At 35.2% G+C, this 24,583-nt stretch overlaps 2 protein-coding genes and 1 long non-coding RNA gene across 3 annotated transcripts in view; 1 reads left to right on the plus strand and 2 right to left on the minus strand.

The window, feature by feature from the left end:
- Positions 1 to 17,807, plus strand: part of Rrp45 (exosome complex component Rrp45) — a 33,869-nt gene extending 16,062 nt beyond the window's left edge. The window contains exons 4-13 of the mRNA XM_067269059.1: positions 3,379 to 3,481; positions 4,932 to 5,029; positions 7,008 to 7,047; positions 8,125 to 8,207; positions 8,700 to 8,832; positions 8,902 to 8,981; positions 12,740 to 12,896; positions 12,981 to 13,113; positions 13,187 to 13,256; positions 17,624 to 17,807. Coding sequence (XP_067125160.1) covers positions 3,379 to 3,481; positions 4,932 to 5,029; positions 7,008 to 7,047; positions 8,125 to 8,207; positions 8,700 to 8,832; positions 8,902 to 8,981; positions 12,740 to 12,896; positions 12,981 to 13,113; positions 13,187 to 13,256; positions 17,624 to 17,708 — 982 coding nt within the window. The 3' untranslated portion in view covers positions 17,709 to 17,807. The remainder of the gene's footprint in view (positions 1 to 3,378; positions 3,482 to 4,931; positions 5,030 to 7,007; positions 7,048 to 8,124; positions 8,208 to 8,699; positions 8,833 to 8,901; positions 8,982 to 12,739; positions 12,897 to 12,980; positions 13,114 to 13,186; positions 13,257 to 17,623) is intronic.
- On the minus strand, positions 17,792 to 22,300 carry LOC136974231 (uncharacterized). The gene is made up of 2 exons (XR_010880614.1): positions 20,494 to 22,300; positions 17,792 to 20,438 (listed from the first exon to the last, which is right to left on the minus strand). It is a non-coding gene; the product is annotated as an uncharacterized lncRNA (long non-coding RNA).
- An 8-nt stretch (positions 22,301 to 22,308) lies between these two features.
- Positions 22,309 to 24,583, minus strand: part of Sap30 (SIN3-associated polypeptide 30) — a 34,258-nt gene continuing 31,983 nt past the window's right edge. The window contains exon 5 of the mRNA XM_067269060.1: positions 22,309 to 23,203. Within this exon, the coding sequence (XP_067125161.1) occupies positions 23,072 to 23,203 (132 nt within the window). The 3' untranslated portion in view covers positions 22,309 to 23,071. The remainder of the gene's footprint in view (positions 23,204 to 24,583) is intronic.

A 24,583-nucleotide genomic window follows, 5' to 3' on the forward strand; every position in this document is an offset into this window, starting at 1 on the left:
CTCGCTTAACAAGCACCTTGCATAATGAGCAAAAAAATTGTGAAAAAATGACTCGCTTAATGAGTGAATTTTCGCATAACGAGTGGCCAGGAGAGGGGAAATTCCGGATTGTGCGCATGCTCCATCTAGCACTCGTTCGGCTAGCATCTTAATGTCACTCGTGATCGCACATTTTTCCAAACTTTTTCCAACACATATTACGTATAAACATCAACAACCGTAGCCCGACATATAATAAACCTGCAAAATGATATGCCAAATTCTTGGGCTACGTAAAGGCTATCATTTCATATTAGAAATTAATTAATTTGACTAGAGGTAGATAGTTATGCTGCCATCTTGTATTAAATTTAATGACTGATTCCAAATTAAATTCCAGAAATGTCTAAATTAAAACTTATTTATTTATACTTATTAAATTTAACACAAGATGGAAACATAACTGCCTACCTCTAGTCAAATTAATTAATTTCTAATATTGATAAATTGTCTGTGATAAATTATCTGATTTTTTTTGGCTTTCTGCAAATCGAATTTGCATTTCAGGTTGGTTCATTCCACGCTAGAAGAAAAGATGATGATTAACGCTCCTTAACAATGTTTGTTGTATAATTTTCCTTGAATAAACATTATACATAAAATATTTGAGTATATTTTTTGGCATTTTTCGGAATGCATTTTCATATTTTACATTAATTTCTATGGGAAAAATTGTTTCGCTTAACAAGTGTTTTGCATTATGAGTAAGACTGGAACGAATTACGCTCATTAAGTGAGGTTCCACTGAATTCAATTTGAGCTGTAATCTCCAACAAAAGTTGGTATGCATGCACATATCAATATCAGGATGTCTTTGTTCCTGGAAACATCATGCTGCTCAAAATTTGTGTGTATTCTGCACTCATGTACTGTCATCAATTTGTGGGTCTTCCTTTCGCATCATATGAGTTGGCAACTTGACTATGCATTGATGGGACATAAGCACCAGAGAGATCTTGCAGAATATTGGCCTGCACTTCTTGAAATACTGTCTTTGGCTAATCTTCTGTTTTGGGCTTTGTTTTTGTACCTCTTTCTGAAGCATGTGCCACAGTTTCCCAATTTTGGTTCGGATTGAACAAATTTGCGACCAGACCTGATTTTGGTGAAGCCGAGCACCGATGGAGCATGCAGTAGGCAATTAGTTGAGATCTTGTTGAAGATTGCATCTTCCTGCTGATGTAGGCGGGTTATGGAAGGCAGGAATAATGGTGCAAAATTGTCTGATAGCATTGTGTATTGACATTTTCATCATAACGAACCAAACCGTTTGGTTCATTATGATGACCATTTTTATCATTACTATAATATGCAAAATGTCCCTACACTTGCAATATCACTAGAAACTTGATTTATTGCTTGATGCAGTTTTGGGTGAGTCCTCCATTGGCTGTCTAATGCTCTCTACCTGATATTTCATGTAGGACTGGAAAGGGCAACCCATTAGACCAAATCACCCTGCAGCATTGAGTTTCTCTCTGGGACAAGTGCTCTCTGGATCAAACAAACTGTTTCCTAAGCCAAACTGGCATCAATATGGACTTTCTCTTGTATGAGCCCATGTCATGTAACAGCTATCAGTTTATCAAGATACAAGATGGTCTGTGAATCTGTTCCACATTTTGCTGCCTGCATTAATGTACCAAGTCAATATTTTGTGGAAAGCAGAGACAAAATTGATCTTCTCCAAGAGTAGTCATTGCTGGATCATTGCCGCATCCAGAAACAATGGAACCAGATTCCTCGTGTCCGAGGAACATTCTGACAATTGACCTGTTCAAACATGATTCCCAGGAGATCTGCTCACTCGGTTACCAGCCATCCTAACCTCTTTCTTGCTGTTGTTTCGTATATATTGTCCTTTGTCTACTTATTGGTGACCATGCAGTTAAAAAGCAGCAAAAATTTACACATCCATCCAATCAGTGGCTGCAATTGCAGGGTCTATGTAAATTTATTTTCAAACAAACAACCAATCCAATACTGGAGGAATATATAATTCATCCAACAAAATCTTAATTACTCCAGTTAACTAAGTTCATATATCATCAAACGTTTTCGACCCATTCTGGGTCTTCCTCAGGATATCGTTGTAAGAAATACACCAACGTGTGAAATGGAACATGCAAATTGAATCCAATTCGATTCAAATTACGAATAAAGCGGTTGAGCTTGATAATGGAACAATCCTCTCGTGCTAAGATGACAGTTTAGTGCATGAGAAGATGTTGCTGCATAACCGTTAAATAAATCTATTAAGATGTAATTACCGTGGGTTCTCCCCCTCATAACAGTATTTCCATGCTTGTGAAATGTTGGCCGCATATTTATAATTAATGCAGGTGTTCCGTAATCCCGCTTTGTATATTTCGAGGGTCTCCATGATTCTGAGTTGGTCCGTGCGGTGGGAGAGTCTTGTGAGACGGGCACTTTGTAGATCAGCCGTGATTCGAGGTTCAGAGGCGACACGTGCAAGGGTGGTGGTATGTTTCTGTTTGTCTATGTCATACTTGTGTTCTTTTAAGCATTGTTGCAGGGAGCATTTGGTTGAGCCCATATAAACCAAGCTATTATTAAATCTGTTATCCCACATGGGGATCTCATATACCCCCCCATGCGCAATTCAAGTCTATTGGGTCCTTTCCGTTGCAAAGTAGGTTATATACTGATCGTGACCTATTATAGGCTATCCTGTTTTTTGTGATGCTTGAAATCTCTACATAAATTCCGCTTTATTCGTAATTTGAATCAAATTGGATTCGATTTGCATGTTCCATTTCACACATTGGTATATTTCTTCCAATGATATCCCGAGAAAGACCCAGAATGGGTCGAAAACGTTTGATGATCTATGAACTTAGTTAACTGGAGTAATTAAGGTTTTGTTGGATGAATTATAAATTTATTTTCTTTTTATTTTAAATAGAGTGGTGTTTCCAGGCATACGTTGAAATTCCCATTGCAAATACATACCAATTTTTGTTATAGAGCTTAGCTCAAATGGAGTACTTTGTCTAGTAAAAAGTTTCCTTACAAACTGCAAACACTTCTACTTTCCTTACCATTTATGACATCTGTGCATGGGGTGCACTTACATTTATTGCCACAGGTATATTGAATAAAACATAATGGCTTAGGTATGCTACGTGATCAAATGAAAGTAGAATTTTAATATTAAGTAGTCAACATATTTGACATTGCTAATGCCTGGCTCTTTACTGTCTTATAGTTACCAAGCAATATCTTTATAATTTAATTTTGAGTTAACGATGATGATATATCTAATATGTAAATAGAAAGTGGCCCAAAACTTACAAAAATAAAAATATTTCCATCTAGATCTAGCGATCTCGGAGTAGAAATTTCGAGGCTGATAGAAAGGTGCATAAGAGAATCTAAGTGTATCGATCTCGAATCTTTATGTATAGTAGCCAAAGAAAAGGTAAGTGACAAAATATAGTTACATTTAGTATTATCATCAGGTATAACGTTAAGTTCAGTTTGTTTATTATTATACTAGCAGTGCCACGTGTTGCTGACTCAAAATGCATCTATTATAAAATGTATAACACTTCCCCCGTGGGAAGATTTCGAAAAACCCCTTCTTAGTGTACATTCTCTTGACGTACCCTATAAAACACAATGAAAAATGCAAAAAACCTCATCCAAAATAGTATAATAGAAGTCGAGTTCTTCACGGTAAGCTTTAATCCTGTCCCTCTCCCCTGTGGGGGGATTTCAACATCTGTACTATATAAAAGCACACGCATATTCGAATGCAATGTTGTGTCAAAATTTCAAAGCAATCGGTAAAGAACTTTCGGAGATTAGCTATTAGGAACAAACGAACATTACATTTTTATTTATATAGATAATAGCAGCAATATTGATTCCATATGAAAAGTGCTTCCATTCAATGACCTTCTAGAGATTTTTTTTATCTAGAACGATAGAAAATATGTGAAATTTCACAGAATGCTTTTCATACACAGTAAACTGTCCAAGACAATTGATACAGAATAAATTAGTGTGCAATAACCGATCATTATGTCCAAGTGTCAAATTAATGTATTAAACATGATGTTTAATTTCCAAATTGTGCTTTAAATATTCTAGATTCCCTTTTGAGTACGGTTTCGTTTCGGTTTGTTCTAGTCTAGAACAAATATACATGCCGCAAACTGTTGCATTCAAATTTGAATTATTTAATGTTAAATAGAAGAATCGTATTTATTTTTAGAAATAAAATTGAAGATAAAGTCTGTTAAAAAAGGAATCGCCATTTACTCACTGTCAATATGTTTGGAATACAAACTTTTGACGACCAACCTTTCTCTATAGGCTACTTGGCCGTCGAAATTAAAATTTCCTTTAAAAACGCAAAAAAAAAAATTATCCAATTACAAACACAAGTTTAAAAATTGGAACTGGCAATGCCATAGACGTCTTCTTTCCTTCCATCCTTACCACTCGGGGACAGTAGAGATCTTTATCTACTAGAAGCAGGTGCCGGTACACGTAGATTTTCAGCTGTCTCGGTGACGAATCTTTGCAAAATAATTTCGATTGTGGAATTCCATCGAATGGCAATTAAATTTAAAAATAAAATTGAAGCTAACTTTCTTTTTTTTTTTTTACAAACTGTGTTTTTAAAGGAAATTTTAATTTTGACAGCCAAGTAGCCTACAGAGAAAGGTTGATCGTCAAACCTTTGTATTCCAGAACATTGAAAGTGAATAAATGGTGATTTCTTGTAATAGACTTTATCTTCAATTTTATTTTTAAACTTAATTGCCGTCTGATGGAATTCTACAATTCTACTTATATTTTATTAATTTGTTATTTATTATCCATTCATTTTTTGTACGTGAATTTATTAATTAAATTTTCAGGTGTGGGCAATTCGTGTTGATCTCCATTTGATAAATCACGATGGTAACATCACAGAATGTGCCAGCATCGCCGCGGTGGCGGCCCTCAGTCATTTTCGGTAAGTCACATTTGGTTAAATTTGGATACCGTGAAAGATTCCGTCTCGCTTCTGAAAGTAACAAACCAATATCTCAAAAGATGGTTTGGATTTTTTGCAATTTTGTTTAGAAATCTTTCAGTAAGGATTTTTATAAAATCTTCGATTTGTTAAAAGTTGATCCTCGTTCTCGTTTGTCTTAATAAATTCAACATCTTGCATAATTTAACAGGTAATGATTTTGGCTGTTGTATGGCAAGATCTAAAATACACACACGCTGACTCTGTTGTACAGAGTCGGCATGTGTGTATTTTAGATCTTGCCATGCAGACTCTGTACAACAGAATCGGCACGGGCACGTTTAGACCGTATATTCAATTGTAACTACGTTTGTTACTTATCATCCGACTCGTAGAGACAGATCGATACAAGCGAGGAACGAGAAAAGCAAACTCGATCTTTACTAGCGATAGGTTACCGAGGTCTGGATTGGGTTCAAAATAGAATGTCTCAAAACAAAACTCTACGTACAGAAAAGGCTTTTATCAGATTATTACTTTTCAGAATAAACTTAGTTCGGACTAGCGGGACTCCACCGTATTAATAGGGACCGAGCCCTGTTCGGATTAGCCAAATAATTAAAATAATGCAGAAGCAAGCAGTAAAACAGGTCTGGTTTATATAGATCTAACACATCAATGATTTTTGTTTCTGTTTTTGTGTGTAAGTACTGTATAGATCTGCTGTTTTAATATGCCATGTCAAACACTGATTTATTAATTTTGTACAGTATTAATACAGTACAACAATAAAATACAATTTTTTTTTTGTTGTGGAATTCTAAATCTTTTTGTACCATTAAATACCATTTAAATTCAACTGGAAAATACAAAAAACATATATTTTGCAAGCTAAAAAATTTCCTCTTCACCGACCGAAACACGTTTGGATTAGCGGTGTTCGGACTAGCAGGATTCTATCGTATTTGATTTAATTAGACAAAAGTAGGTTGTCGTTAATTTTCTAAATTTATATAAAAAATAGATTGCCATCTCACGATTAATTTAACTGCTTACCTCTAATCAAATTACACACTCACTTCGTTTAACCTTAATATCCGGTATTTCTTGATCGTCCAAACAAACGTTTTCGTCCTCTCCGAGGACTGCCTCAGGTTATTCGAACAAAAGAATAAATTAGAGCAGGATTCCAATTTTTTTGAATTAATTTCTCGAGGAACTTTCAAAATATTCGAATATAATTTGACTATACGCGTGCGCTATGACGCGTTGCCTTTTTCGTATTTGTCACACACGTAACGCCACGCGTGCGACAGAGTGTTGCCGTCTTTGGTGTTTATGCATTTTCCAGTGCGTCCGGCCCTGTATATTTCTAGGGCCAGACGCACTGGAAAATGCATAAACACCAAAGACGGCAACACTCTGTCGCACGCGTGGCGTTACGTGTGTGACAAATACGAAAAAGGCAACGCGTCATAGCGCACGCGTATAGTCAAATTATATTCGAATATTTTGAAAGTTCCTCGAGAAATTAATTCAAAAAAATTGGAATCCTGCTCTAATTTATTCTTTTGTTCGAATAACCTGAGGCAGTCCTCGAAGAGGACGAAAACGTTTGTTTGGACGATCAAGAAATACCGGATATTAAGGTTAAACGAAGTGAGTGTGTATTAAGTTAACCGGTATTTAAGTCAAGTAGATGTGGTAGTCTAATCAAATTACTTTATATCTAATTATAGCCCACGGATAATCAGGCATTAATTAAAATTGGACTATTGGATTTGTTGTTACATACGTATGGCATTATTTATGTACAAGAGTTGAAGTATCGTCGAAACGAAGCTCGACGAGAATTTTTGCAACGTATTTCATCAGAGGCGAGGCAGATTCAACACACAATTCCTAACAAAAACATAAATTCTAAGTTTATATATTTATTAAATATTAAAAATTTTTTAAATTTATTTCTTTTGAACAGGCGACCTCATGTTTCTGTTGTGGGAACAAATGTCATTGTGGTATGTTACCTTAAAATAAACTTCTAGATTCAAATTTTATAATTTATATAAGTATTTCTGGAATATTTCATATAATTTGTATTCAGATTTTTAAAAGAAAGTTTATCTTTCACAAGACTGATCGGAAAAAAAAATAGAATGAAATATCATATTTTAGAAAGCTTCACTTACAATAATTTACTCAAAGTTTAATTGTGTAATGGTCAATGTTCATTCGTCAAAGATACATTGCATTTTTAATAATTAATTACTATTAATATATGTTTGATAATTTTTCAACACTGACATAGATAAAGTAAGGCAGTTTTTGTTTATCTTCTTGCTTGTACCAAACAATCAAATAAAAGTAGAATTCGTGAGGAATTTGGGAATGCCGCAAACTGGCCGTGCTCGGGTCAAAGTTACCAAATTCCTCACACTACTAACATTTGATAATCCGATACAGTAACAGAAGGCAGGCAATGGGAAAAGGTCAGAGTCTGTGTCTAGCACAAAATGTGTCACAAACTTGGTTCTGGCAAAAGAAAATTCTGCCATTATGGAGTAACTTTCTGAAAATAAGTTGTGTTTCTGTAATGGAAATCATCCAAGAATTTTTTAAAAAATGGAGATAAACTTTTCTTAACATAGTTTGAATGTTAAATTTGTGGCCCTGTGAGTCGATACAAAGTATCTTATTATAAATTAAATTTCGGTAACAGATCTTAATTACTAAAATCTAACAAATAGTTTGATTGCTCGTCTCCCGCAATATCGATGGCTAATAATTATATTTGGCTCGTCTTACTCCCGATTTTTCTGCCGACACAATTTAATACCACGACGCGGTATCGACTCTCTGTTTTTTGGGCACTAAGTGTCCCTTTAAATGTACCGACGATGGTTCTGGAGGACCGTCTGCAAAAGTTTCTGAATTGGCCCAAGCCTCCCCGGCTGTCAAATAAATTAGTGTGAAAACTCCTATTTCTGTAATTTTAGTTTGAATTTTAAAACTATCAATGAATTATTTGCATTTTTGTCAGAGAAGTTTTTGTATTATTATTATTATGTCGTCTAATTTAATTTTTTAAACATTAGCATCCCGTCGAAGATCATTGTCCCGTGCCTCTGCGAATAAATCATCTGCCATTTTGTATAGCGTTTGCTATTTTCGAACAAGGGTAAGTGTGTTTAAAAACAGACTGTTTATTATAATTTGCAGTATTGATTCCAACCGACATCGCTTTGAAATTGCTATTGCCCTATTTGCCTTTGTGAGAAAAGATTTTATGATAAGTATTGAACATTTTCACATTTTGCTAAGAATGACAGCATTTACAATTTTATAAAATATTTTTTCTTTCTGTAAATCAAAATGGTCAAATTGTACATTTCAGCACAGTTACATATGGAATAATATTAAACAGAATCTTAAAATATTGTCATAAGGCAATGTTTTAAGATTCTGTTGAGCAGTGTTAATGTTAGAATATTTCCAAACAATTTATATTGTATGTTTCCTGTATTTGAGGAAAAAAGTGAGAGGTTATGATTAGTTTGACATTTATTCTTTAAGATTTTCAAGTATTAAAATCGAATCTATTGTGGTAGAATAGATAGCAGTTAGGATGCACTCCTTCAAATTTGGACCGATAATTTCGTTATCTTTTCAGTGCCCAGGTGTTGGCCGATCCCACCGACCTGGAAGAGCGTCTGGCGGACGGCAAAGTGGTGGTGGCCATGAACGGTCTCAGAGAAATCTGCCTGTTGCACACGAACGGTCTTCTCGCCCTGACGAAAACAAAGGTGATGTCTCGAACAAATTTTCGACGATAACTGTCTGATAATTTAATTAATCTTTAAATATTGTTTTAGTTATTACAGTGTACAAATTTGGCAGCAGAAAGAGCTCAAGAAATCACAAAATATGTGAAAGAATCACTAGAAGCAGAAAAGTAAGAAAGATTAATTTTATTAGTTTTTACAAGAAATTAAATATTCCAAGACTATATTAAAATTTGACTACATTATTTTGCAGTGTATCATACTATAAGATGGCCAAAAAATTAGTTAAACGAACACATTTTAAGAACTTAAAATCAACTTTAGAATTTAGATCGGTTTGAATTCAGTTACAGGGAATTAACATGCAGTTGTTTCAAATTAGCATTAACCAAAATAAAATTTTAAGAATAACTAATTGACTTTTGCCCACCCTGTAAGTGTTGGTTTCCTATTTGATTAATAATTATTGCAATGATATTGTGATTTGTTATAGAAATCAGTGTAGTTAATAATATATTGCTATATACAATGGAGGCGATTTGTTTGTTTTAGCAGACAAGACTATCTGTGCATTGGCTCACTGTCTCAATAATTTTGTTGACATGTTGAACAGTTTAATCAGTGAAGCGGTTTCCAAATCTTTAGCAGATAGTGTTAGTTGCATTCGACAAGAGGTTTCCGAGAAGGTTGGATCATTAATAGATAGCAAAGTAAATAAAATCTTGGACACTACGAAAACCACTATTCCTACAAGTTTACCGATCTCCTTATCCTGGTGTCGCTGCTAGGGCTAACACAACAAACACGAAAATTATACAAAGAACGACCACATTCCAGTGCTGGCACACACGCTGTTCTTGTGTTTCCAAAAGAGAACATTAACATTAACCAAGACAAAATTAGACAAACATAAAACTGAGCCAGCTAGGGAATTCTGTAAAAGCACTTTGAAAAATTAGGAACAATGGAGTTTGCATTCAATTAAATACAAAAAGTGACAACGACAAAATGGTGGCTGCCATTAACTCAGACAAAACATTAATGGATAGGTTAGATATCAAATACTCTGCAGCCAAACAACCGAAGGTTATTCTGTTAAATGTCCCGGGTGATGCTGTCACTGGTGACTTCATCGAGGAACTATACAATCAGAACACTGCAAGAAATACTACACATGCTCTTCAGGAATTCCAAGACTCTAGCAGTGTTCTTTCCAAGATAAACAACAACACGACAGACACTTCTAGATTACACACTGTCCTTCAGGTTACTTCTACTATTACAAACATGCTAATCCAACAGCAGTATGTTAGTGTGCAATGGGCAATGATAGCAGTAGATGATTACATCCCTCTCACATGCTATTACAAATGCTGTTGTTATGGCCATCTAGCTAGCAAATGCACAGAAAAACAACATTGTAGTCACTGCGTGGGCAACCACAGCTAAAAGGTTTGCCATGTCCACAGTCAGGAACCATGCTGTGTAAATTGTGCAAAGGCCAATAACACTACCAGAAGGGAGCAAACATAAGACCATGCATAACGCATTCTCTCAACAGTGCCCCATAACAAAATGCACGAAAACACAAGTTGCCAGTATGATCAGCTACGAATAATACACCCCTTCACAATTTGAACACAGGTAGCTATAAACTCAGACAGATTAATGCACAGAAATGCAAAGCTGCCTGCTCCCTCCTCATTCACACTTCCAATGTACAAGATACAATCATCATCATGATCCAAGAGCCCTACACTATTAACATGATAGTCAAGTTCAATGACTGGAAAGGCTATCTATCCAGCCCAGGATCCTGGCTATTGTGTCAAGGCTGGTATTATCAACAGGAACAAAAACATACTGCCTGCCTTGTCTCTCAACACACCACAGAATACATTACCATCATCTGTGTTGCAGACAATAACACTCACCTTTACGTATGTTCCATCTACATTCCAGACTCCACTAACATTGAGACGGCCATAGAAGACATTCATCATCATCTAAACTCATACAAAGATAAACCTATCCTAATAGGAGGTGACTTCAATGCCAAGTCTGTGACCTGGCACAGTCCAAAAGATGACCCTAGGGGTAACATAGTTAACGAAACGATGGCCCAACAGAACCTTACTCACTTAAACACCAGCATCCTTCCGACTTACTCCTGTACCATGGGGGAAAGTTGGATCGACCTAACATTAGGAAACAGTCACATCACTCCTAGGGTCGATCGCTGTTATACCACTGACATAGATTCTGCCAGTGACTATAGGTATATATCTTCACCCAACTGAATGCTACTAGTAATACTAATAATCATAGTTTTCACTATACTCACACTAACTGGCAGTTATTCCATGACACCTTCAATAACATTTGGGCTGGTACCCCTCACCACAATCACTATACTCAGGACACCTTAGATCATCTTGTCACCAGGCTTACAGATACAATCACTAATTACATTACAATGTTGGTAGGTGGTCCACCAAGTTAGAAAACAAGAAAAAAGTAGTTAGTAGATTAAGGAAGCAATTTAAGAATGAACAGGACCCAGACATTAAAGTCACACAGAGATCAGTACAGGCATGAACACAACGCTTACAAAACCCTTATAAATAAAACAAGGACAAATACTTGGAAGGATTTCTGTACCAGCACTTGCGGTTGCAATCCCTGGTCAAAACTGTACTACTTAGCTTGTAAGGAAAAACGCCAGCTCCAAACTCCCTCCACTATCTAGCTCCCTGAAGATTGCTACACTAACAACACGAAGGAAACTATCACGTACAATTCTCACTAGTCTTTACCCTTTGGATGACCCACAGCAGGATGACAATACGCAAGTGGTTCTACACTCACTCCACCTAATACAGACAATGACCACAACTTCACCTACATCGAGGTTTCGAATGCCATCCGTTCGCTCACCAATAACAAAGCCCCAAGCCTTGACGGAATAACCACTAGAATGATTAAACATGTGTTTGAGGCCAATCCTTAAAGCATTTGTTATTCTCTTTAATATCTGCTTGGACACTGGCCTTTTTCCTACTCAGTGGAAAAAGGCTAGTGTTAAATTGATTCCCAAACCCACCAGTGCTAACACTTACAAAAAATAAGACTGATCTGCCTTCCCCCAACTATGGGAAAAGTGTTAGATGGTCTAATGATTAATAGGATCACATGGCATCTAAACAAGCCTAGAGCTCTGCATCAGAATCAGTTTGGCTCTCTAAAAACAAAGGTACAGTAGATGCCATCCATCAGGTCGTTAACTACATCCACCAGGCTAAACAAAACAATCAGCATACCGATATTATCACTATTGCTTTAGAGGTTCTTTTGATCACACCTGGTGGTCTTTTATCCTGCACACATTACATGCTCGTCACTGCCCTCAAAATCCTTACAAACTTCTTCAGTTCTATCTTAGCAACAGGAGTGCAGGTGTTTATACAACACAAAATAACATAGTCATAACCATCACTCGAGGCTGTCCTCAGGGATCCAGGTCTGGTCCTGGTCTCTGGAACATGGCCTATAACTCTATTCTGCACTTAAATGACACTCTGCCCTGCCTCCTTGCGGACGATACAATTATCCTAGCTTCACACAGGAACAGTGAACGCTTACAAGACCTATGCAATGACATTCTCAATAACATTCACCAGTGGAATATTAAGCATAGGCAACCCATTAACACGGACAAATGCAAAAGCATGATAGGAAGGAACATGCCACTCGTCAGGAAGCTTACCGTTTGAATAGGTGCTCACAGAATAAAGCAAACAACAGAAATGCTTATTTACAACTGTTTGGTGAATAGAGAACAATCCTGCATTTCTTCTTTTTATAATAATTGGAATGGCAATTATGCCACAGTCTTGTTTGATTATAATCTCAAGCATTTTATCTTTAGGGTGAACACAAGAAAGGGATTCTTGGAAATATTAAAAACCGACACCATACTCGGATCTTACTATCAACCGACTCCCCTACACGTACAGCTCATGAGAGAGACCATGGAAATTCACAGGGAAGAAACTGATAAAAGTGAAGTCCTTATTCATCTCAAGGTAAATAGATTTGGTTACAGCTTGCCCTTATACATATTTATTAATATGTTATGTACAAACGGGATTTTGAAATTTTTTTGACAGGCTCCAGGCATTGCCACACTTGGTGAAGACGGTCCAAGTAAATGGGGAATAATTCATTCCGGAGCAGAGGGAAAAGAGGACGAGACTTTGGGCACAATTACTCGTTCCGAATCGACATCAGATATGGACAAAAGTATGTAGATAAAATATTTGAGTCGCAAACTTGTTTTTGGTAAATTACACAAAGAATGTTTTTATTTTTAAAGCTCAAGAATCTGGTAAAAGTGATGAAGAGGATGATGTAACTATTCTGAAGCCAAAGGAAACAGATGAAATGTAAGTAGTTGATTATTTATTGTAAACATACCAGGTAGTTAAAAATAAACTAAACTTTTTGCACAATTTTTATTACTCTGTGCAATACCTCTTTCTAAACTATACACTTTAGCCAATGTCTTGTAAGGTGTCCTGGAAACCATTCTTGCAGACATAGAAAATGTAGCAATACAAGCTGTGAAACCGAATCCTCAACTTTCACCTTATGAAACAGGTGAAAGTAAGGTGGTCAGGGAAGGACTGGCATGCTGTGACCAATGCACAAGAGCAGAACCCAGTTGTTTCCTTGCTGCAGCACGAACCATTTTTGCATACACTCATTTTGTCCTTTCAGAATTTCCACGTACATTGGCTCCCATCCACTGTAACTATCTGACGCATGCAAATTGAAAAGTTTGATTTATTTTGACTCTACTAGTAGAAAGATATCATTATGTGAGTTTTTCTGAAGTGTTGCATCACTTGAGTCAAAGGAAGATGATGGCTTGAGCTCGGTCAAAAAGGGTATCTTTATTAGACCCCCAGGCATTATAACTTGTATGGTAGTTCCTAGATTCCTGGGCAATCAATGACAAACTTTTGACACCACAAGAAGCTTGGTGCCATGCCAATTGTGAGGTATAATATGGCAGCTTTGTTAACCTTTCCAAGCTCATGCAAATGACAAACAACAATGGATTGTGATATTTTCAGTTCATTAGGTAGTCTTTGTGCTTGTGCCTGGATTTGAAACAACAATATGGCTTTAAAACAGTGGATTCTGAAGCTTTCTCTTCCAGGCATAGCATTCCAGATTTGAAATGCTTATACCAGTATTGCACAGTTCTTTTAGAGACAATATATGAACTTTCCACTGCTGCAGCCAAAGATAAACGTTTTTTGAAGAAAAATCAAAGAAACACTTGAAAATGGACAAAAAATTTGTCATTCAAGTCAAATGATAGCTTTGCAAACTTACATTTTGATTTTGATTGTCCCACGGAGTTATTTACAATAGATTACTAACCAAATACTATCCAAATTACGATAAAGGAACACACGGAAAAGTCGTAATTGACCTGACCAACAAGCATCGCCATTACAGAACCGCGGCATCTTACGACTCACCCTCTGCACTTGACATTTAATTTTGCTACTAAGGCATTGTAAAAATTGATTCATCCAGTTCTTGCCTTCTGCATTGCTAAACGATTTCTCTTTCATGCTCATCTTTGCAGGTTGTGTGTCCAAGTATAGAATTTCTGCAGTTGCAATGAATGGGACTCCTTTTCAAAATGTTTGGTCATTAATACCTTATCGTGCCATAAGAGACTACTATATTGCTTTGGCCACACCCAAACATTGGTGCAAGGACCATCTTGATAAAGTTGCTATTTCCTAAAATACATTGAAAAGTCCCCGATGTCTTGTCGAGGCTTCTCCCGCTTAATTCACGCGTCGAGCAGGTCTGAGGAATTGGCTTGCCTCTTCCTTCCATCCCTTAGATCAGTGTTCCACAACCTTTTTCTACTTGCGGCACCCCAAAATGTTATTCCCCTCAAAAATGTATATGATACTATTAGTAGAATTATGTAATTCCACTAACCTATTATTAAACAGACATCAATACCTGTGAGCAAATTTCTTAGAATACATAAAAATGTGTGGCTTGTAATAAAGAATAAACAAACATCAAGAAACACAGCAACTGTGATAAAAATGTATAAATAAAATTTGAAATTAATAGAATATACAAAAGTTTACGTCATACCTTTTACCTTGCAATGGCACACTGGTTGCGTAACACTGCCTTAGATCTCACGCCATCAGAAGTGGAATGTTTTTTTGAGGCAAACCTCACTTTATTTTCTGTCCTTGTTGGAAGAAAATGGCTTAGCCAGTTACAACAAAAAATGCTTACTAAGCAATGCAAAAATATTAGAGCTGGTCATTATACGTGGCAGTTACAGTCAGACACACGCCTTCAAAATCCAAATTACTTCAGATACTGAAGTAATTTAGATTTTGACAGCAAAGTCTGCCGAACCTTTCCTTCTGTTCTTGGTCTGAATTCCTAGTCCTTTGTTACCATTGGTAACCGATCGGCATAAAAGCTAGTCGGTCCATTTTCACCAACTCTCAAATAATCTTAGGTCTGGCCTCACAGAATATATTGTAGTGCAAACCCTTTCCCACGATAGTGCTGCTGTTTCTATTTCTTTAAGCCGAGAATTAATGAATTGTCAGAAAATTTTTATATCGGGATCTCAAATTTACAATGAAGTTCAGAGTCGTCGTGAAAGCAAAATTCTTAAATGTAAGGATAAAAAAATAATAGAGAGTATCGCACTAAGTTTCACTTACAAGGGGACCTTACGGTCTCGGAAATTCAGTTCGGGACGAGACTTCGCAGGTTAGTAGTATACCTCAAGGGTGTCCACCCAGAAAAATTTTAAAGCGCACTAACCAGAAGATTCTGAAAAAAAAGGCTCTAAAGTTTTAAGTGCAGCTCATATACTGATCAATTTTACAGCATGGCAACGTAGCGAAATGGCTGAGTCTGTAGAGAGGTTTCTTGCCACGCTGGTGAGCTGGGTTCAATCCTACTGCTGCCTATTTTTTTTTTCTTTTTTTAAAATTGTTTTAAAAATTATACCTTTTAAAATAAAGTTAATAACCTAAAAATATTATTAATTAAATCATAAATAATTCTACTTTATTTATGAAATGACTGTTACAGCTAATTAAAATGTGAATTAAAGATAATATTTTATTTTTAAAAAGTTACATAATTTCAAATGCATTTTTAATGGAGGTAAATTAAAACTTTAATTACCACTATAACAAATTTTCGGGTAGGGTTTTATTTATATAAAAATTTGTCAATTTTTTATTTTACATACAATCACCAGAATGATAGTTCTTGTTTTCGATGTTTTTATGATAATTATCATTCTGGTGATTGTATGTAAAATAAAAAATTGACAAATTTTTATATAAATAAAACCCTACCCGAAAATTTGTTATAGTGGTAATTAAAGTTTTAATTTACCTCCATTAAAAATGCATTTGAAATTATGTAACTTTTTAAAAATAAAATATTATCTTTAATTCACATTTTAATTAGCTGTAACAGTCATTTCATAAATAAAGTAGAATTATTTATGATTTAATTAATAATATTTTTAGGTTATTAACTTTATTTTAAAAGGTATAATTTTTAAAACAATTTTAAAAAAAGAAAAAAAAAATAGGCAGCAGTAGGATTGAACCCAGCTCACCAGCGTGGCAAGAAACCTCTCTACAGACTCAGCCATTTCGCTACGTTGCCATGCTGTAAAATTGATCAGTATATGAGCTGCACTTAAAACTTTAGAGCCTTTTTTTTCGGAATCTTCTGGCTAGTGTGCTTTAAAATTTTTCTGGGTGGACACCCTTGAGGTATACTACTAACCTGCGAAGTCTCGTCCCGAACTGAATTTCCGAGACCGTAAGGTCCCCTTGTTAGCCAGTCATTAAGATTTCCTTAAACCTGTATCTGTGTCCAAATCCTATTCTTTGTCCTTCCAGTTCTTGTCGGTTGCTACTACCCTCGACTATTTATTGTGACACTGCTGTGTTTCATTAAAGCTTAACAAAACTGCAGATTTTAGTGATAAAGAAACTTAAAAGTAGTTAAGCAGGGGGTGAAATGCCATTGAATACTTGTGAACAGATCTTCCCCATAAATACAGAACAATAAATTTTCTTGCAATTTGCTATGCAAAACTGTACGCTTAACTCTTTGGTATCTGCAAATTATTATTGCCAAATTGTGTGGCTCTTCCCAGATACTCCAGTTTGGCAGTGCTCTAATTTTAGAGAGGAACGATTAGCAGAGCTGAATAATATTTTGATTTTGCCCCCGTAGAAGTGCACGTGTGATCGGTTTAAAATATGACAAAATTATGCCACAAATAGCATACAAAGCATTGTGTGTAAATTGATTTAGTGGAATTTGAACATTGTAAAATTGCATGAGAGCTTGTGTTGTGTATCTAATTGTTTATAAAAAAATGTTTTTGTTGTTAAGTTTAAATTATGTAAAATATTCTTAGACATAAAAAAACTCAATAGTGAATTGATTGGGAGGAGTCAAATCCAGTATTTATAGCATAATTATATACCTTTAAGACCTGATTAATGCACTTGAATTATACTAGAGGACAAAACTCCATGCTTTACCCATTCGTACCCAATATAGACAACAGATACTTATTGTAATTTGGTCTCACCATTGATAACTTATCGCATTTGGTGAACAAGTACATTTGTGTGATATTAACTGTCCTGATTTAAATGTCCTGACTTTTATTTCCTTTACACCAATATTGCATTTGATTTTGCAGAGATACCAGCAGTGACGAAGAAGTGGACCTGACAAAAGCTATTGCCAAACCATCCAGGCAGTGGTATCCGAAAGTTCCCTTTTAGTGTATTCCTCCGTATCCAAAAGCAAAGCCTAAAAAGTGTACATAAAAAGTCATTCGGAAGTCAATAAACGGAAGTCCATACGATTATTTTTCAAATATATTTGAAAGTCTGTTTATTTTTCTTAAATTTTCACTACAAGAAACAAAGACGACTTCATCTACTGCAAGTTTTACAACTATTTGACAATTCTTTCTAATTTTAATTAAATACGTCGAGATTTGAGAGAGAAAAAGAATATTGACAAACCAATCGACAAAATCTTCGAATCCTCGGTCGCTACAAAGAAAGTAGTAAAGACTAAATTGGAATTCGGTGACTAGACGCGCATCCGTCGTCTCGTGTGTAGAATTACGAATGTACGTTTTGGGAATCAAACAATTTTAAATTGCTTATCTTTAAAGACATTCTAGTCACCAAAAATCTAAGGAGGCCGAAAGGAAGAGTACACGTACACGTATAAAAACATTCCGACAGCTTTTAAGCTTAGTGACGGGAATAAAGCACATTCTTCAATTTCTAAAACATTCTACCGATTCGCTTTTGGAGCGGGGCACGTCGACGTTTCTTCCTCCTCTTTGGAAAATTTAAGATGCGGCAGGCATTTCCTCTAACAAAAATAAAGGTCATTCTTGCATCTTACCTACCTCACTTTCTTTTTAAATTTTGACATTTTTAGAGAAGAAATAAAATACGTTATTTACAATTTATAGAGAATTATATTACATTAGTTGTAAAATCTAATAAAAATTTATTATATATATATATATATGTATATATAAAATATGTGCAATTCACAATGATTATTTGCATAATATACATGTTTTGTATATGCCCTCCTCCATTTTCTTTTTGTCGTTCAAAAATTTCGTCATACAGTAAAACCTGTATAAAATTTTGAGGGACGATAAATTTCATTTCATTTGAAGTTCGTATGTATATATGTATAGAATTTTGTTTTTTCTTTCAAAGAATCCAAAAAAAAAAAATCCATAAAAATCGTGCAGTTTTGCTCCGATTTTTTAAAAATTTTACGATTGGCAAAGGTCACAATACTCGACATTGTTTTATAGGTTAATTTTTGCATATTTATTAGCCGATATATTGCAATTTGTGAAGAAATGCAACGGATCTATGCTGAAGTGCACCGAACGGTCGTCCAGTTGAAGGACAAACAAAGACCATTTAAAGGGTTGGTGTATACAAAAGCCGGACCTTCTCGGCAATTTTAAGTAGAAAAAACACAATTTTTACAATATTTAATTCTTTTGGCTTAGTTTATTTATTCTAAGTTGTTTATATATATATATATAAATGGGAACTATAGTTCATTGTTAAACATTTTGACAGTTAACTTAAAGTAACTAATTCAAAGTTAATGTGAGAGTGGACAAAATTAATAATCTCTTATTTCAGAAAAGTTCTTCAAAAATGTTATTCACCATGGGTTTTGAAGCATTGCAAAGTTGTGCTCAATGATAAGAAAAGTCAAGAGACTGCTTAAGGGAGATCCACGTTTCACGTAAAAGTGGAGTCGCTTTCTCTTTCTCAAATAATTAATAAGAAATATCTTTGGACAGACAACTCATCTGTTCTCACGACGAGTATAAAGTTGAACTTTGAGAGAATTATTGTCTGTAAATGATATTGCGTTCCTTATGATCAGATCAGATCAGATGAGATTTAGGATAAAGATGTAGGAATAAGTGACAAATGGAAAAATCCTTGTAAAGAAGTTTCTCTATTCAAAGTTCTCATATGACTTAGAATAATATTTACATATAATTTTAAGTGGTAATCACTAAAGGAAAAAAAGCATAATCTTTTTTGAATATGTATGCGTATATGTTGCACATGAAAAATAGCAATCTGGGACAAAGAGGAATTCTTGATGCCAAAAAATATGGCACAAAACAACATACCAAGCTTCCCAAACACTTTCAATTAAGCATTATGATCTCCCAGAGTAAAAAAAACTGTACTTGATCAATGCTTTTGTGACTCAGGAACTCTTCCAGAACACAAACTTAAAACTGATATTGTAGAAAAGGTCTGGACTATCTAGAAAATAATCAAATAACAAAAGTTTGATTTTTTAAAACAGGTAACTATAATACTTGATTCGGTCAAAAAGAAACCAGAATTATTTTGCAGAAAAACAGAATTTGGCTGGTATGTGGGAGCCTTGACTATTAATATTTTGAATATGTTAGCAACACTGCTACAACATAGCAGCATGGGGAAGCCACTCCAGAAAATGGCATCCATCAGTGCGAGTCTGTCAGAAAAGGGATGACGTTTGGTCACTGAATTGCCGACATTAAGAGAAAGTTAAACCCAGTGAAATTTGTCGTCATTGGTAGCCATTTATGACAAGAATATGTTGTATTTTTGACAAGTCTTTGAGTGGGTCGAGAGGTTTCGTGCAAGACGATAATTGGTATCGGACAATTTGTGTGACAGCAGACCAAAGCTGGCCATCACAGATGCTAACTCTGCTGCTGGAAATGCCTCGGTCCAGAGTAACCAATCCATTACTATCGGCAAAGCTGCCCGGGGTTTGCAGATTAGCCACAGCTTGGCATATCCAATAATGCATGATGCGCTTAACTATAGAAATCAGACGACAGACAAGAGGGGATTGTGGAATGGGTTCGCAAGCTGCCAAGCTGTTTTTATGAGAAGGGAATAAGATTCCTTGTGAAATTAGCTGTAGAATAGAGAGTATGACACCTTCACTGGCTAACATAAAGGCCAATTTGTCATATGTATTCGTCAAGTGTGACACATTCTGGTATAACATTGTCGCAGCAATGGGTATTGTTGGACAGAGTTTTTCAACCTTTTTCTAATAATGACACCACAACTTTGTAATTTTTTTTTTCTTCTGGCACCTCTGAAGTGTTGTCTAGGCATCCCAGTTGGGGATGGTTAGCTACAGAATCTATATTTAGATTCTGTGTGCAGAAAGAGTATTGTCACCCAACAGCCAATAGGATAGGAATGTTTGAAGAATGTTGCCAATACAGAAACCATCAAGGTGCATAATGTGGACGTATGAAACTGATCTGGCAAGAAATCTGAGACATTATTTTGGAAAATATAGCAAAAGAAATGAAAAGCAACAAGTACTTTTGATCAAACTGTTTACATTTTCTTTTGCATTTTTTTCTTGGCTAAGTGTTTATTTTGCCAAATGGCTTTAACAGCAATATGTACTGTACAGATATAGGTAATAAAGCAATAGCTAAGCTATATCTCTGTCAGGTAATGTGCCATACTGAAATGGCTGGACAAATACATGTAATGTGAAAAGACTAAGTCCCACTCAGTGTCGCGAAACTCCTTCAAAGTTTCAATTTCATTTGATTATCCTGCACCGTCAGGCATTGACTTTGTGATCTCGATATAACAAATTTTGGGAACAGATCAAATCTGTTCATTCTAAGTCATCCACTGGAGTGAGATTAGCATTTGAGAACATCAGACTAACTGTTAACATGTAAAATGTCTGCTAGGCAGCATATTGACAGTTATTGCTTACATCCATGCTTATAAGTATGTTTGTTTCCATCTTATGTATGAATGTTGCTAATTGTGATGTCTTTGGACATAATAGACAATCAGCATTATTGAGGGCCAACTAAAATTTCACAAACAATTTGGAATGGTATTAAATCATTAACACAACGAGTTGATTCTCTTCTTTACAGTAAAGAGTGCAACTGAAAATCCATTTACACTACATGTACAACAGCTTATGGACGATGGATCGATCTAGCATGTGTGAACATAGTGTGTGCCATCCATTACGATTATATACAATTTCATATTTTGTACCTCTGTTAAATAACTGATGTAGTGGTGATGTGGTAATGCATCAACCTTCATTTAGTTGCATAGTTAAAAGCAAAAAATGTCTAATTATTTATCACTAATGTAACAATCAAAATGTGCTATATCTATTAGAGATCCAATACCAAAATCTGTTTTACCAAAGAAAATGCAGGGTGTGACACTAATGATCTATTGACTAAGAATTAAACAGTTTATAGATCTGAGGTAATGGTTGAAAAAACAGTGAAGCAGTTATAATTTCTAATAATTTATTAAATAATTTAGAATCATCTGGAAGGAAAGACCTAGCCTGCAGCAAGGAGATGGTGGTGCCTGAATCTGATTCATGTAACAGAAATACAATAGCAGAATACAGTTAGAAAGATGCAAGACAAATGAAGATGAATCTAATTGGTTTAGATATCAAACTGATCTCCATTTCTCCATACAACAGTAAGAAAGATTATTTAAAATTTGCAAAAACAATACGAAAGTTGCGTAGGAATAACAAAACTATAGAAAGATGAATGCTCGCTACATCAAAACAACAGGCCAAGGATCAATTTAGCACGTGTGAACATAGTGTGTGCTGTCTGTTACGATTAATGCTTAATTGAATATGGGGAAAATGTGCAAAAAGGAAGTTACTCAAATACCCATAGACAATCTAACTTCTTGTGCTTGTTTTTATAATGATTTATCATCTTCAGAAAATGCACATTAGTATAGAGAAAATTAGTAAATTATCTTCTAATGTGAATAAGAAGCATAGTGAACACATTTACAGTATTAAAATATAACAAACAAGCAACAAATATGATTTCCTAAGGAACACAAACACTAGCAAATTACAAACAAAGTTTAAATTAATTATAATATAATTATTAAACACATTAAAAAGTTCCCAGATATATATATATATATATATATATATATATATATTGTTTATATAAACAATAATATCCATGCATAGAGTTTAATTTTAAAAATAAAATTATGAATTCTTCATTAAACTATAAACAATGTCTTATATCAATCATTTAAGATTTGCATTGTAAATTGCACAAAGATTCATTTATAAATTGTATCTACATGAAATAAGTTCAACCTAAAATAAATTTTGATTCTGTATCATCAAAATGTGTTTTTTTTTTATTATTATTACTATTTAAAAGTATTCAAACACAATTACAGGGAAATAAACTAGCAACTTCAGCACAGAAAATGCACAAATAAAAATCTAAGCAAAGTGCAACATTTTTAGCCTTAAAACTTTGGATAAAATGAATAAAATTTCTGTACAAACAATTTATAAATGAATTTTAAACATGTTCTTAAAGATATTCTCTACTGAAAATTTACTTCTAAGAGATCAAAATGGATTTTGCCGTTGTCTTTTCGTGTGGATTATAAGCAGTTGTGCCCAAAAAGTCGATGCCGAAGCATCACAAAATTGTACTGTACTAAAAAAAGTCTGCATAAACTGACATTGGGAAAAAAAATGTTTTTCCTTCCACCGACCGTGCACACTAGCTACCGGATGAGCCGTCGGCCCCGTTTTTCTGATCCAGCTTGTTTTTGTTGTTTTTGACCATGTAGATGAAAAATGTTATAGCTTCCTTCTCTATCACAGGTATTGTTTTGAAATGCCTTGATAACGTCTGTAAAAAAAAAAAAGAGAGAGAGAATGAAATATATTAAAAGTTTTCTAAATTTTCAAACAACGCAATTTGTAAAAACAATAACATTGGGTCTGAAACGTTTCATAGAAACTTCACATAATACCTAGGATTTCTGTATTTTATTTATCTTTGATTCTTTTAATAACTGAAACAATTGAGAATCTAGAAACAATGTATTGTTATGTATAAGTGCAAGAATAGACATGCTTGACCACTTAGCGGCTAAAAGTATCTAGTCACTAGACAAATGAAAAGCATATCCTTTCATTTGTTATGTGACAGTCGAGCCAAAACATGAATGCATCTTTTCCATTCTGTATAAAACAGTGATCAGCAATTGAAGTTTTTGCATTCCAATGGTTACATAAAGGGAAGAGTAATCAATAAGGTGAAATATTTGGAAACCTTACGAGCACTCGAGAGAGATATTTGCAGAGTAAGGCCAGAAAGAATTGTCTTTTTATTGCAATAAGATGAGAGCCCACCACAGTAAGGAAACAACAAAACGTTTAACTGCACAACACCGGGATGTATAAAAAATGTATGACTCGTTTACACCAGTTAATTGGTTGGTTGGTAACGTTTAAGTGACAAATGTTTTTGTTACTCCTCCTGGGCACTTCTTCAGGTTTCTTATAATTTAAATAGACTGACTGTTGATATTCGAATTTAAATAGAATGGTACGGATTTTGAATATGGTATGTGCATGTGTGAGAACCGGGAGGTTAGCAGTAGGCTAAACCTCACTTATCGGCGGCTCGTGTCTAGGATGGTCGTGGGAGGGCAAATTGTGGAGTGGGGAGGCCGCGCATAAGTTGACAAGGTGTCCGCACTCAAAGAAAGAGACAGGTTTAACTTAAACATAACACTTATTTAATATCTAATATAAAATATGCAAAAATATAATCGCGCAACAATCTATCTGTCTACTCGTCGCATCCCCTCTGATAAATATTACTACTAGCTAACTTAGAGAGAGAAAGCTTACAAATGAAATCAGTACCTCTGTTCCAACTTATACGGGGTTGCAAGACCTTCGCGGCTCGAGGTGAGTGTTGGAGGTTATGGCGGAGTTGGGCCGAAGGTGATCGTCGATGTCCACTTTAGCGTATGGCGGGGTGGACTGCTTCTTATAGCTGCCGTTTATGGCGTCGAGGAAGTCTGCCCTTGATGTCCGCCATCGTGTATGACCGTTGTTGATGTCCGCCCCGAGTACTGCATTCTGCCCCTTTTTATATCCGATTAAACAGAAGCTGACTAATACATCAAGTGATGCGAGGGGTTAGAAGGTCCATTTGTGACTAATGATTGTTTTGGTTTAATGCAACGCAAATTGAATGTTTTATCAAGTATTATTA

This window comes from Centruroides vittatus, unplaced genomic scaffold (genome assembly GCF_030686945.1).
Source record: "Centruroides vittatus isolate TY-2023 unplaced genomic scaffold, ASM3068694v2 contig_345, whole genome shotgun sequence".
NCBI classification, from domain to species: Eukaryota; Metazoa; Arthropoda; class Arachnida; order Scorpiones; family Buthidae; genus Centruroides; species Centruroides vittatus.